The 15,947-nt window shown below is 39.6% G+C and overlaps 1 protein-coding gene across 1 annotated transcript in view; it reads left to right on the top strand.

Moving 5' to 3' along the window:
• The window catches only part of cacna2d2a (calcium channel, voltage-dependent, alpha 2/delta subunit 2a), a 175,668-nt gene that overhangs the window by 117,394 nt on the left and 42,327 nt on the right, over positions 1 to 15,947 (top strand). The window contains exons 7-8 of the mRNA XM_085354357.1: positions 14,293 to 14,424; positions 14,658 to 14,715. Coding sequence (XP_085210483.1) covers positions 14,293 to 14,424; positions 14,658 to 14,715 — 190 coding nt within the window. The remainder of the gene's footprint in view (positions 1 to 14,292; positions 14,425 to 14,657; positions 14,716 to 15,947) is intronic.

Genomic DNA, 15,947 nt, shown 5'->3' on the forward strand with positions numbered 1-15,947 from the left:
GTTCATTCACAGAAGATAGTGAAAAACAGAAACCTTTCTGTCATTTAATTGTTTATCTATTGCTTAACTGCGTTGGTGTACTATGAATGACAATAGGTGAGGTCTTTATCAACAGTAAAAGCTGTAAAACTTATCAAAATACCGTTAACAGTTTAAATTTTTGTCATGTTCCTGGGTCTGTTGACTCAGCGTTTTAAGTTTTAGTTTATTTGGATGTTGATGTTTAAGTTCTTTAGGTTAGCTAAGTTCAGTTGTTTATTAGATTCCTTTTGTGTTTTTCTACCCCTGTGTTTAAGTTTCCCCGAGCCCTTTATGTGTTTCATGCTGCGTGTCTTATCTTGTCAAGTTCGTATTGCCATGTCTGCGTCTCATATTTCCTGTTTTATTTTGAAGGTATGTGTCCTATGTCAGTGTAGTCAGATTTGCTTCCTTTGTCTCGTTATGTCAGATTACTGTCAGCTGTTTCCCCGTGTGTTTCCACTTCCCCTAATCACCCTTGTTTAGGCTACGTCCACACGTAAACGGGTATTTTTGAAAACGGAGATTTTCTGTTTTCGTTTTTTTTTTTTTTTTAAATCCCGTCCACACGTAAAGGCAAAAACGCTGCTAGGAACATGCCAAAGCAACGGGTGGCGATATATACCTAACCGTGTAGAAATGTTGGCCAATCAGAAGTCTAGAAGCCTCGGTGGGAAACAGTAAACAAAGATGGCGCATAGAAGCAGAACCGAGTCCTATGTGTGGAGGGACAGTAACTGTGTGTGTATATGTAAGCATGTAAACACTGCAGAGAGTAAAATTAACAGTAACAGTATTTTGTCTAAGTCCGCCATTGTAGAAATCCATTTCACCGAAACAATAACGTGGCGCACAGCGTTGCGCTGCATTTTCTCCGTTTTCTTCGTCCACACGAAAATGCAAAACCTGAGTTTTTGAAAATGTCCACCCTGGCAGGAGTTTTTAAAAATCTCAGTTTTCAGTGACCGAAAATGCCGTTTACGTGTGGACGAAAGGATAAAAACGCATAGAAAAATCTACCCGGGTACCTGTGGACGTAGCCTTAGTCTGTGTGTTTCTGTTCATTTATTGTCAGGTTGTGTTGTTCTTTGTGCCACGTTTCCATGTTCCATGTATCTTTGTATCCATGTCAAGTTTCATTTCTTGTTTTTTTTAATGTTTAGTTTCTCCAGTTTAAGTTATCGTTTTTGTTTTTGTTTGTTTTGTAATCTTTTACCAGCCTTAATAAACGGCTCACTTTCTGTTAACATTCAAGTTTTGTTCCACGTTCCTTGGTGTCCGCATTTTGGGTCCTCTTCGTCACTCCACACAGTCTGCCTCTCCCAGACTTTGACATCTATGCCTTCCTTCACTTTTTCCAAAGCCTTTGCTGGGCTCATTCTGGCCCCCCGCCTTATGTTTGATACCCTGGTTTTGCATATCGCTTCAGACGAAGCTGTGGAAAGTCAGATCAACCAGCTTCTGACAATTTAAAGACACAGCTTTATTGATTTTGACACCGTTGTCTTAAATAAGAAAACGAAAACAGAAAAAAGTGCTAATTTATGTTAATTAGTACATTGTTTGACCCTTCTGTGCTGCTGGCAAACTGGTGTACTTAATCACAATAAGAAAGTTAAAAATAAATAGTTTATGTGGAAAAAAATGGGCAATTTTACCCTGTTGCCAGGTGATTGCTAGGTATGTATAAATCAAAGCTGAGTTAGTGTTAGCGCTGTGAAATTAAAACGATAAGATGTTTTCATAAAGTGTTGTAGCTGCATAAAGGCTAAAAATGTGTCATTGCCAGGCAATTTATTGGCGTATAAAAATATAATATATATGCTGAGTACAGATGAAGTCCTGACAAAAAGTTTTTACTTTTTGAAACGAGGATCAATCTTAAGGTAAAGTGTGTCACACGTGAGCACAGTTCAACACTGTATGTGTGTTGGTGTAGTCTCCTTTTAATGTGTGTGTAAACTATCCACATGTATATGTATGAGTAGATAACTACTGAGCTGGTGGAATATTTTAACTAACACTTAAAGGAATTTACATCAAGTTTTTATGACGGCTCTACAGACACGGTCAGAGTGGATTGTTATCTATATGTCATGCTCTGCTGTGGTCCTACCAGTGGGAGCCTGCAAGGTGCCTTGGATGTCTGAGGAAACTAATGTGGGCGGTTTGTTGTCCTCTGGGTCTGAAGTGCAGAAACATTGTATGTGGGTAGATTCAGTACTTATTTCTCAGGGGAGGCCAGAGGAAAAAGAAAACACTAGGAAGAACAGTGTACAGTCCAAAGAACAGCATAATGTTCAACAGTTGATCGAAGATAGTGTGCTATTTATTAGCATGCATGCCCTGTGTAGTTGAAGTAGCTTGCTTTGATTTGCACACATTGTTAATGCACTGAATAAATTGACTATTTTACAGAAAATGGCAGTTTGTATTCTCTATTGCATCCAAATGGGTGTCCTTAGAGATGGACTTTGAGAGAGGTGTAGATAGAAGAACAGATAGAAGGAAAAGAGGTGAGAGGAGAAGAAACACTTTAATAATAGAAACCATTTAGTGAGGGGGAAAAAAAGAATTTTCTTTCCTTTTTTTTTATTGTGATCCTTTCAGCAAGTAAATGAGGCGAGGTATGCGTCTTGGTTTGATTTGTCTGCTAGGCCCCATGTCCGTTTATTGAGATTGAGAGTGTTCCCTGAGCGCAGTAATGAACCATTTTATGATTCATTATCCCGCTGCTGATTCCTGCTGCCAAGTCTGCAAACTTTCTAATTAGCTTAGGTCAAACATTCATACAGTTTTCTTCTAATTATCATTGCCTATTACAAAATGGACATCACAACACAACCACTGAGGAATAAACTGAGGTGGCTGGTGTTGCCCATGGAGGAAGAGGTTGCAGAAGTAGTGGGGTGCTGCAGGGAAGAAGGGCTCTCATAATCTCACATAACAAATAAGCACAAATATTGATTAAAAAATAAGTATAAAAGCAGTGAGAGGATATATGCAGGGGTTAAAGAGGCCCATAATGATCCAGAACGGCTTTTGACACCTTCACATAACAAGCAATTAAATCTGGTAGGCAGGTTCCTGCATATTACTGGTGAATGAATGAATTTTGCGTGTGCTGCAGCCCAACGTTGCTTTCAGAGATACCTGCTCAGTAATAAGAAAATAATGAAATGATTGCATTTTTTTCTCATCCCTGTGATGTGTTCATGGTGCAGATGTAAAGTTGCGGTCGCTGTACTTAAGCGTCTAGCTAGCTAATGAAAAGGCACAAACATAAACAGAGTGCATTTTTCTAAGTGGCAGCTAATTTCAAATGCAACTATTCACGCAGCTCAACTAACATCAGCAAACATGCAAACTGTTTCTGTGCTGTCGGTCACAAAGATGTGCTGGTGTTTGTTCTGTGTAGGGGTTAGAAAATCAGCAACAGAGCTCGTGACACATCTGCTTATATGTTGAAAGCACTTGGCTAAATATACAAAGAGCAGTAAATAAAAGTTGATCACAGACTCACAAAAACAAGTTATTATGTGACTTATTCCTTACTAATTCTTTTCCCATGCTGCATTGCTCCCCCCCCCCCCCCCCCCTACATATTTATAAATAGATAGACATTTGATAGATAGACATTTGTGTTCAGTGTTGCATGTTGAAATTTGAAATTATAGGATGTTATAAATGAGACTTTTTTTTTTAATTGTGTGCAAATGTGTGTGTATTGTACACATAATTTGGGAATACATTAGTGCTAGTTGGAGAATAAGCAGCCACTGTTCCCAGCAGGGAATAAAGGAAGCCACCACTGAATGTGGGAAGGCCTTTCATGAAATTTGAAGTTTAAATCCGCCGCATGCTGCTTCTTTTCCAGCAGCCTAACGTCATCTTGTCAGTTTGCTATTGTAGTCAGGCACAGTCACAAACTTGGTTATTAGAAATGAATGGCTACAACTGGCTGATTGTGTGTGCAGATGAAAGAGCAGAGCTTAAATGTTCTGCATGGTACGATTAACCCTCCCACCCCATCCTCCACACACACACACACACACACACACACACACACACACACACACACACACACACACACACACACACACACACACACACACACACACCATAGCCATTGTTACCACCCCTTTCTATACTTGGTTGTCTGTCTTCCACCCACTGCTTCATTCAAAATTGCAAATTTTGCTTTGCACTCAACCGATATTTTTTCAAAGTACGCCATACTTTTTAAGGCGAATTTTCTACCATTTATGCAGCCACTGGCTGCATTGCAACCTTCTGGGTGTACCCAACCTGAGATAACAAATTGCTTTTATCAACAACAAAGGCGAGAACAAAAACCTGGTTATAATGAAGGTTTCTTCCTGTTAAAATAGAGTTCTTTCTCCCCAGTGTCAACGAGTGCTTGCTCATAGGGGATTATCAGATTTTCCCTATAAGATAAACATGTCAGGTGTGTACAATGGTTTTTCTCATCTGTTAACAGTGTCAGTATAACAGCGAAATAACCATACCTGCTTTTATTCCATCAAATTTTTTATCTTTTCTCAAAAGAAGCAGATTTCCCTAATATTTGTTATTTTTATTCTGCAAATTCTGCTTGGATCAGCTGGCTGCTATATTTGTGGCATTTCAAAACATGTTGCCAACATTGCTGAGTGCCCTCTGGTGGACAATCTATGCAATGTCAACACTGATAACAGGGTTGAAGGGTGTTTTTTTTCCCCCATTTCTCCTTTATTTAATTTAACTTTGCTTTATGTTAGGATGACACTTTTCATTTATCAGCATTTATAAATGCTTTTACAAAAAGATCAGTAAATGGCTAACATCTGCAATAAAATCAGCCCACTGATTAATCGATCCACTTCTACTTGAGATCTGAGCACGCTGTTGTTAGCGTCAAAAATAAGCGAAAGACCCACCTGTGCAAGCTTGATTTTGCTTAGTTTGGTCTCTTTTAGTTGTTGTAGCTACACATTTTTATCTATTTTATAGTATGCTGTGAGGCTCTCTATGATTTTTCTTCTTGAAACAAGCTATATAAATACATTTGACTTAATTACCTCACAGTCTAAAGCACCTTTTAAATGACTGCAGTTTTTAACTTGCACTGTATAAGTAAAATTGAAATGAACTGAATATTTATTTGCACACTAATACATTTCTGTACTTCTCAGACTCTGAAGTAAAATGCCTTTCTTAGACATCAACAGAAATTATCCTTTGGAGAATATTCAGGAATAGTATAAACTATAAACAATGCGCAATTGACAACATTTCCTTAGGTATACAATTTAACAGGAGGAATTACAGTTTTTTGCCTAAACTAGCTTCTTCTGCTCCTCACTGTTTAAAAGTTACAATACACTAGTCTGTGGTTAGATCCGCTCTGGAAAGTGGTGATCCTGTTCACCTCTGCAAACGACAAATTTCACAGAATGTGTATAATTTGCAAACTTTAATGTGCATCAAATATATAGAAGTGAGCATCAATGCAAAAGAAATATTTGTAAACATCTGTCAGTCAAACTGCTGCTGATGTTGAAAATGAACATGGAGAGGTGTATATGAAAGGGTCATAGCTGAGTTCTGGCTCAGTTTTCTTCAGAAAGGAAGAGGAAATAATAACGACCCCCGTTTAATTTTGTCTTTGCGTCAGATAAGTTTAAATAAAAAGCTACATTTGTCATCTTAAAGCAAAAAACTATCACGCTTGCGATTTGCCTCAGTTAAATGTAAAATGTCATCGCTGTCAGTGAGAAGTTATGTGTGTGTGTGTTTGTGCACATGCAGTACATGCGCTCTTTATTTGTTTCTCACGCCCCAGGTTCCTTCCAGTAGAGGAAGCTTCGCTGTCAACTTGCTCACACCACACTGGAGATCAACTCAGCCGCTCTCAACATCAAACCAGATTTAAATGTGTGGAAAAGAGCAAAAGTGATTTGTGGGGAAAAAGGGAGAAAGTGGGGAAAAAAGAGGAAGGGATTTAAAGTTAAAGCAAAAAAAGAAGAAAGGCGTATAAACACTGCGGGCTCTATTTTGTTCCCAAATTTACAGGCTCCATCGCTCGCTCTCTCTCCGCCGACCCCTCCCCCCCTCCCCGATCTCACCCATCCAAACCCTATAGTGTGTGCCCATTGAAGGGGCACTATCATTTACCTGCACACTAATTAGAACAGTCAGCACAGCAAACTCCACTTCACTCACCACCAGGCTCACAAATTACATTTCATGTGTTTGTTATTTACTGCTCTTCTTTAATTAGAAAAAGTATTTGGAGGAGCATTCTTGAGGTACGGTGAAATGTTTTCCTCTCCCCCCTGTTTTATTCTCCATACTGAATAGTCGTCCCTCCTCAGAGAAATTCTCTTTTGTTTCACTCTCTATAGGCACTTTCAGACCAATCTGTTTATCATGTCTGCATTGCATGGGCCGGGGTCCATTGTGGTTCTTGAAACTGTTTTTAGATTCTTTTTTTATGGTCCTAACATAAAATAGGTACATTTCCAGCATAGGAGTAAATTTAAGCGATGCAGGTGTACTGTGATTGGTCCATTGGGGTATATTTACCGCTCAAAATTCGTGAATGCAGCAGCAAGAATAACTGTTTTAAAAAGTGTTAACCATATTAAATGACTTCACACAGCACCTCTTAATGTTAGCCTTAAGATAAGAGCAAAAAATGAGCTGACAGTGAAGTCAGGCTTTATTGAGATACGACAGAGGACTCATCACAGTAAAACAAAAATCTTAGCTGTCAGTTTCCCCGAATTGCTGCTAGGCATCCACTACACATTAAAGCAATGTAGAGAGAAAATGAAGAGGCTGCTTTACCGAAAGATTCAGTCACTGAATCTGGTTACTAAGTTCACTTTGTTTTACTTGAATTTTATAGTACCCCATATCTAGCAACCACTTCACCATACAAGTTTTTTTTTAAATTGATGAAAATATTGTATTTACGCTGGTTTTATTTAGCTTTTTGGGTTTCTGCATGATTGTGTCTTTTGTAAAGCAAGCCTTCACCCACTGTGTTCCTTTCTTAGGGTCTGCCTTCGAAAAGAAAATAGTATTTGGAGCTACCATCTTCACTTTTGTTGTTGCAAGTACCTTCAATTTATCGTTTTACTAAGGTTATGCATGGGGATTGGAAAAAAATACTTTAGCTGATGATCTTGCGAGCTCAGTGGTAACGCTCTGTTTGCACCTCCAACTCGATGGCTTTTAATCTGCACAGAACTGTGAACAGAGTGTTGCATCGCTGTATCTGGAGATAAGTATGGAGGACGCTGCAGAAACAACAAGAAGCAGTCTGAGAGCACAAGCCTCCACCAAGGAAGCTCACCATCTGGGCAGTATTTACTTTTAAGTTGCCATAACGATCAATGGCAGTAAGAATTATAGTTTTAATAGTTCTACATAGGATTATGATTAAAACTTTGGCCTTCAGATCATTCTATTGACCTTGTAGGAGAGGTCAAAGGTTAAATGTAATATGATATTTTAAATTTTTAATGCGGTACTTGTGGGGCGATTGTGGTTCAGGGGGTTTGGAAGTTCATCTTGTAACTGGAAGGTTGCCGGTTTGATCCCCAGCTCTGTCTGTCTTGGTTGTTGTGTCCTTGGGCAACACACTTCACCTACTGCTTACTGGTGATGGCCAGAGGGGCCGATGGCGCGATATGGCAGCCTCGCTTCTGTCAGTCTGCCCCAGGGCAGCTGTGGCTACAACTGTAGCTGCCTCCACCAGTGTGTGAATGTGAGAGTGAATGAATAGTGGCATTGCAAAGCGCTTTGAGGATCTGAAAAAGCGCTATATAAATGCAATCCATTATTATTATTATTACTTTCTCTATATTGACTATGCACACCACATTTGAAAGAATCATAGCTTCTAAGTTATAAGGCTTTTCAAGGCTTTGTCAATTTTCAACTAATAAGCTATTAAGTCGACCCTGAAAACCTTGGTGGATATAAACCAAATCTTAACAGATTGTTAACAAAACGCCACTCTACGTGATAAAAAGAAGGGACAGGAAGAAAGCAGGAGAGAGGAAGTAAGAAAAAGGGGGCATATGGAGTAGCAATTTGGGTTGACAAGACGAAAAGCAGGAGAAGGCAGGCGGTGGATGCATCTGAGATTACCTTGAACTGTGCAGGAAGCTTTTTGTTTCTCACTTAATGTACATTTAGTATGCTTTTTTTATTACGTGCTCACTGTGAAGTCTTGAAATTATCCAGCAATATTGTTTCTCAGCATACACATTGCTAATGAATTTTGTAATTGAAACGCTTCAAAAATGTGAGCACGACAAATAACATTTTATTCATCTGAATTGTTTTGGTATGAAAACAAAAAAGCTCACAGGTGGATATCTGAAAGTCTAGAGAAAAAACAAACATACCATTCCAACCATTTTCATGGTTCGAACCCATTCTTACAGCTTCAGCTTTTACAATTTAGTGAAATACCTGAATACATAGTGCGTAAAAAAAACAAAACAAACATATTTATATTTTTCTTACATCTTAACCCACTAATATTTCCATGCATATCTCGGTGTTTTGCTTAATGAAAACAGTCTACAGAGAAGCATAACTACAAACTACAAAAAAAAAAGAGGCATAAACAAAAGCAGGAACATGAGAAATAAATGGTTAACATTTAGAGAACAGAGGCAGACGAGCAGGCAGAGAACACATTCACCCTGAAACTATAATATAAAGTGGAAACGTCAGGGTAACAAGACACAGCTGAACTAGAAGATGAGACACAGGGCAGTAAAACTGATTGCAAGGTACAGTTAGAAGGTGAGTAACAAACTAAAGCAGGAAGTAACTGAGAGTAACTGAGTAATGCAGCAGCATGAGACCCACACTGAGCGTGGTATAGTACAAAGGTGGGCAAATCCAGGCCTGCAGGTTTTAAATGAGTCCTTCATCCATCACAGCTGATTTAAATGGCTAAATTACCTCCTCAACATGTCTTGCAGTTTTCCAGAAGCCTGGTAATGAACTAATCATTTGATTCAGGTATGCTGACCCAGGTTGAAACCTGCAGGACACTGGCCCTTGAGGCCTGGAGTTGACACCCCTCATATACTAGAACACTGGGAGGGTATATAATCTCTTTGTTTAACATGATCGTTAAATTAAAATTTAAACAAGAACTAAAAGACTCAGAATACAAGTTCTGCTATAGCTGGAAAAGGCAAAATAATAAACAAAATCACAAGGAATTAAAACCCAACTAGATTAGCGAAGTGACTGAACAAAAACTCAAACATGAATGAAACAAAGAGAAAATTTCCAGAAGCTCAAAACTCTGCCTCCAAAACACAGGAACCATTCACTAACATTTAGTCGCTCTGTTTAAAACACAGAAATATATAATGCTTATGGTCATGACGGCGTTGATGGTTATGGCTCTTCAGAGGGTCTCTGGTAATAGATTTAGCTCCATTACAATTATGGATTTCTTAGAAGGCGCCACTTGTGTTGCTTGATGATATACTGCAGGTCATTTTTCTGCTCTCTATGCACAGCAGTGGTGCAACGACTTGTTTCTGAATGTTGGATTAACACAGAACATAAGGGACATATTGTTTTAGATGGGGTTTTTTTTTTTTTGTTTGTTTGTTTATCACAGGTACATCACGGTGAGTAATGTGTGTACTTGGAGTTAAGGGATGGGGTCACAGGATCGAGGTGGGAGGAGATGAGGAATGATCTCACACAGAGATGCTCCATAAATCCCACTCATAATTGTTTCCCTACTTGGTGTGCAGTCTTGCTTCATAAAGGGGGCAAAGCCAAGGGTGCTCTAAATGTCAGGGGAGCGGTGCGCTGATGAATTACCTTTTAAAGATATCAGAGAGAGGCGCATTTCATGTGAAAGATGAGGCCAACACAGTCCTCTTAGGCCCTGTCTGCCTGTGTGAGCATATTTCCCCCCCAGGGGAAATTTGTCTTTTTATCAACTGTCCAGAGAAGTCACAGCTTATCCTAACTGAATAAATCAAAGAGAATTAGTTTGCTAGCTTCTCTTATCTGGGATGTGCCTGTTTTTCTGCAGAGATCACCTGCAGATGTGGGTAAATATGTGTGTGCGTGTTTGCTGAATTGGCCTGACAGTAGCGATGGCTCAAATATGAATGGTTTAGTTTCAGCTGGCAGTGTGAATGTACTGCTCTGTCTTTTTTAGAGGAACAAGACTGACCAACAGTAGGGTGTAAACAAAAACTCATACATAGCTGCTGAGTTAGCATGCTTATATGTGTGCAAAGCAAGTACGAAGTAGTACATCGTGTGTTTGTGGGTGAGTTGAGCAAAGTCCTGTACATCTAAAATTACCAAATAAGATAAAACATAGGTCAGAATGACATGACAGAGTTTAAGAAAATAAATATGAGACAAAACAGTAAAAACAACACAGATTTGAAAAAGGTCAGAATTCCTTGTGATTTAAAAACCAGAGTTCAGTTACTACCTTGATCTTCGTCGAGGCAGCTGAAACGATGCTAGTTTTAACAGAGGTCACCGGATGTCTCGTTGCCCTTGGTCTGTCTGGGACAGCTATCATTACAGAACCGGTGCTTCTTCAGATAAGAGCACCAGGACTTCACAGCACATGGGCTGCCGCTGCAGTAACCTGCTGTGATAGCTCATGCTTAAAGGATAATACTTTTTTACACATTAATCAGATGGCTCTTTGACCACAGAGTATTGCACGGCACAGGTGAAATTGAAAAGCGTGGTTTGGTTCCCTGATAATCTCCACGCAAGTATCAGTAGAATATAGCCACTGGTGTCACTGAAATGCTTCGGAGTCTTGGAAGCGATGACAGCAAGTTTGAAAATACATGGTTATAATGTCAGACATACTGCAATTCGCACAAATTTCGCTCTCCGCTTTAATCTCTCTGGCTCTTCATACCATCTGGATTCTTGGCGAATGTAAACACTGAGTTATGAGAGACAGAACAGAAAGCTCTTTTGCTTTCTAATTCTGGTAGAATGCAATTTATTTTGTAGCAGGCGTGTTAGTGGCATCATTCACAAATGAATCATCAAAATAGCCACACACACACACACACAGACACAAAATAACTGACAAGGCATGAGAAAATAGAGTCCTCTAATACAATAATGTGCATAATTCTTGAACCAACCCTCAATTCTTTATATTTTGCAAGGAAAATGGGAAAGAAGTGCATTGATTGATTGAAACATAGCTAATCATAAATGGAAATACAGCATATACGGCAAAAACAGAGCTTGGAAGGCAGTACTTGGTATGACCACCTTTGTTCACGCACAGCCTGAACTCTCTTAGAGAAGCTTTCTGGTAATTTCTTTAAGTAGGCTTCAGAAATAGTTCCCCAGGCTTCTTGAAGGACATTCAAAGCTCTTGTTTGGATGTTGGTTGTCTTTTGTTCTGTTCTTTCTAAGTTCCCACACTGCTTCACAAAGGCTCTGAGGAGGCCAATCCATGGCTGATAGTGTTCCATTGTGTGCTTCTCTATCCAGATATGCTTTTACTTTTGCCTATCAGATGCTATCCAGATGGTACTGCATGGCGGATCAAACTCCAGTGCCATCAATTTCAAAGATCCCTATTTATTTTTTTTCTTAATCATCTGTTATTTGGTTAACACTGGTTCATCTCTTGAGTTAGATGGCTTTTTGTGCCTGAATGGTTCATAGGTCATTGGCTTAACAAAAAAAACAACAAAACAACACAAAAAACAACATCCGTCTGAAAATGGTCATGAACAAGGACCAGACTGAAAATGTATGGATAAGCAGCCAGTTTAAAGAAGTGTCAAGAAAACCTTCCTGAAAGCCTGTTACTGTTCCTTAAGACCATTTAGAACATTTTAAAAATTACTAAAAATGTCTGACTCCTGGAAGCAAAACGTAAAGACATGCATATATCATGTATGCATCAAAATATTGCTGAACTCAGACCTTATAACTGAACCTCTGAAACTGTGTTTAACAACGTCAAAGGTGATCCGTCATTTGTTCTTTGCTGTTACACGATCTAAAAATAAACCGAATAATCAGTTCTTTGACCTAAATAGCGTCTTAGGTTTTCAATTTAACAGTTGAACATCAAGTTTGTTTTGGGTATTTTTTTTCCTCTGCCCCCATGGGCGAGAAATTGCTTTCTTTCTTGCTGTGAAAGCAGCCAGTCACTCGTGTTAATTTTTGTGTTTCTTTCCATCAATCACCCCCCCTCCCCCAAATGTGTTTTTATCTTTGTGCCCATTTGCAGGGCTGCCTCTATCCTCTTCCATTCTTCCTTTGTGTTTGTGTCTATGAATTTCGAGAAAAAAAGCATGTCGAGGAGCTGCCTTTGGTGATGGCAGCAATTTGGCCTTCATATCCTCCAAACGTTGCTTAGTGCTGCGTTATGGTGTGTGTGTGTGTGTGTGTGTGTGTGTGTGTGTGTGTGTGTGTGTGTGTGTGTGTGTGTGTGTGTGCGTGCATTTTAGGATGCAGGATACAGGTTGTTTTGAGCCACAATTTTAAAAAGACTTTGGCAGCTTTCAACTAAAAACAATAAACAGTGTTATATTTTTCTATAATGTGTGACAGCTCACAGTAAAGGAGGTGAGAAGTGAATGATGGAAGGCTAGTGTCATATTTCTTACCTCTTAAACTGACAGGTTGTCAAAGACTGAGCAGTAATTGAAAAGCATGGAAAAGTGGATAATGATCGTTTATTTGTGTGAAATTCAAACGTGGGGTTGAGAAAAGCTGGACTTGTCGGTTCAGGGGCTTATCTAGCTTTGGTTGGCTGAGTAATTAAATCAGAGAAGCGAGTGAAGTTCTCCTCAGCTCAGCGCCTCGTCTTGTTTCCTCTTTAATCAGGTGGCTATTAAACCTCTGATTGCACTCCCCATCTTCTGACTTCAGCTTAGCTATTAAACACAGACTGAAAGCATTTTTTTTGGCTTATGTGTGTGTGGATGCACATTGCGTCACGCAGGGATATGCACGAATGGAAAGCATGATTTAGATCACGAGTGCAAGCAAAACAACGACAGCGTAAAAACAACAGAAGACAGGCGGAAGCAGAAAAGATGCGCGTTTTACACTTGCGTCGTGTTCCTCCACCTATTGTTGACTAGATGATAAATGCTTCTTTCCGCAGTTATAAATCCATTTCTGTCTGACATGTGCGATCTATGACCTTATGCTTCAGCTCAGAACATGCACAATAATGCATCTGGTCGTGCATGCACAAGCATTTACTTTACTATATAAAGCACCTTGTGATTTGGCACTATATTAATAAAGTTGACTTGAATAGTCTTTTTTCCTTTTACCTGTTTCTCCTCTCCAAATAACCAAGCACCCGTAAATCCTCTAACACCCTAATGGATGTCTGCAGAAACAGTTTATGGGCCCCTATTATCAAACATTCAGCAGTTGTTTCTCTCTCCAAAACCTGCTAGTGACAGTATGACTGTACGACCTCCTCCAAGGTCATATCAGATCCTTCCCCTGCCCTCCAAAGAAGATTTCCCAGATTAGACTAATTCCATACTCAGACGTGACCTCCGGCCAAGCCGCCTGCATACATGCATTCTTATGTTTTAAGCTTTCTTTGCTGGTGTGGACAAGGTTGTTCAGCAAGAGAGTTGACCTTTGGGTTCGTAACAGAGAAAAGCTGCAGTTATGTTACACTCAGGTCCACTATCTTTGCAGGCAACAGCCATTAGGCTGGTGTTGTTTTCACCTTGTACCTGTCTTGGTACGTGTGTCATCTGAGCAAAACTTTATCCAGGAGACACCTGCTGAAAAGAGAACAATCGCAACGGTGTTTTTGATTACTTTGTAGAAATCTGTGTTTCTGTGGGGGGGTTTTAGCACTGCAACCTTGCAACAGACCATAACAAAACTATGGAGAGCAGAACTTGACCCCTGAATACCTGCAAATCATGTAATCATGTAATAATATATAGTATTGACAAGTGACTACTTTTTTTTTTTCTCAGAAAATCAGCATGCCGTGAGGCATTGAGAGTTGCCCTTAAATAATGGGGTCTACTTACATCTTTGTATTTCTGCAATTTGATGAATAACAAAGCCTTTGGTGCCTGAGTTGCATCTATTGTGCACCACAAAATGCAAAAATCACTAAAGAAAAGAACAAATCAGTGTAAGGCTGAAGCCTGCATAAATCTGTTCCAATTAGTCATAATGAGTCTTTTCTCATGTGCTTTGCTCTGTGTTTTCCCTCAGCCCCCGTCATCCTTAATGAATTAAACTGGACCCAGGCACTGGAGAGGGTCTTCATTGAAAACCGTAGGGAGGACAGCTCTCTCCGCTGGCAGGTGTTTGGGAGTGCCACGGGCATGACACGATACTACCCAGGTAGGCTGCAGAGTACTGAGTCAACAGTGATGCCTCAGTCATAACTTACTGCATGATAGAGTCTAAATTGACCCTAGGGCTCCTCAGCTGGAGAACATTGCCAATCTCTTATCAGATGGCTCTACTGGTAACTTGATAGAGAGACTGAAATTATGATTACCTTGATCTAATCTGATCTGAAACATCCAACAGTGCACTGGATGGGCTATAATTTGTTTTCTTGTGCTCTCTAGCAACTCCATGGAGGGCACCCAACAAGATTGACCTATACGATGTCCGCAGAAGACCATGGTAAGTGCCCTCTTTATAGAGAACTCCTGTCCACAAGTCATTATTTGCATGCTTTGTCGCACTATTATTAATGCCTGCTGGTGTTTTTAAGAAGAATAGGAAAACAGCTGCCTTTACTTAGAGCCAGATATGTAAGTGGTGAATGCAAAAATTTTATTATTGTCCTATAACACTGCACAGTGTTGCACATAAATAATTTGGATCATCATTCAATGAACTCAGCTCGGGCCAGCTGAGCGGGAAGTATTCCTGCTGTGTAAACACATTTTACCTGTTAATGAAAAAATGTAACTATTTTTAACGTCCTCTAAATTCTTAGATAAAGTTGTTAGACTTTGAAATTTGCAGGGTGTTCCATCTTTGTATTGAATTTGAGTGCTTACCAGGTGAGTCCCATTGAACATTGAGGGGCAAAGAGTTTGCTCAGGTGACTCCTAACCTATGCAAAAATCAGCAGTAGCAACAGAGTGAAATTAAAAAGTGAAAAAAGCAACAGCTTTCCTGCCGTACTATCTTAAGACTATGGCAAATTGTGTTCTGTTTTCAACCTCTACATACACACACACACGCGCACTGTAACCATTTTCAATTTTTAATATAACAGAGGCAGCGGCCTGTGTCACTTCACTGCATATGCCTTTTGTTTTTATATTGAAAATAATCTGTGGTAATTTCATCTTCATAAGCCTTATAATTATTTGCTCGGTGAAACAGCATAACCTGTGATTGCATTTAAAATGCTCTTCACATTGATGCAGCTATTATAAAAATGCTCAAAATACCCCGTTTGAATTTAAAAAGGACATCATTTTCAGAGGATTTCCCTAACTGGCTTCACATGAAGAAAAACAAACAGAAGAAGTAGGAGTCCTGTGCTCAGCTCAGAGCTAAGAGAATAATATTTAACTCAATCAGATCATTGACTGTTTCCAGACTTATCACAGTAGTATACATATAGTAAGAGCATATATGATGCCTTTTCTCGGGTGCCCACTTTGACGTGTGTTCTGTGTTCAAATGCTAATACCTATACAGAGTGATGAGCTGGACAGAAATAGGCAGCGTTGGGCTAAACACCCACCCGCCCGAGCTTTCTGTCCACCCCTCGACTTTCTGTCTACCTGCCACTGTCACATCAGCTTTGTGGTAGCGCTGCCTGTTGCCTGGTTACAGGTTGGAGTGAACTGGACATAATCATGACAGCAATGTTGATTAGACCTGACCCCATTTTC

Source organism: Diplotaxodon limnothrissa, linkage group LG5, assembly GCF_057381915.1.
Source record: "Diplotaxodon limnothrissa isolate DT_005_m linkage group LG5, D_limnothrissa_male_GT1.1, whole genome shotgun sequence".
Taxonomy (NCBI): domain Eukaryota; kingdom Metazoa; phylum Chordata; class Actinopteri; order Cichliformes; family Cichlidae; genus Diplotaxodon; species Diplotaxodon limnothrissa.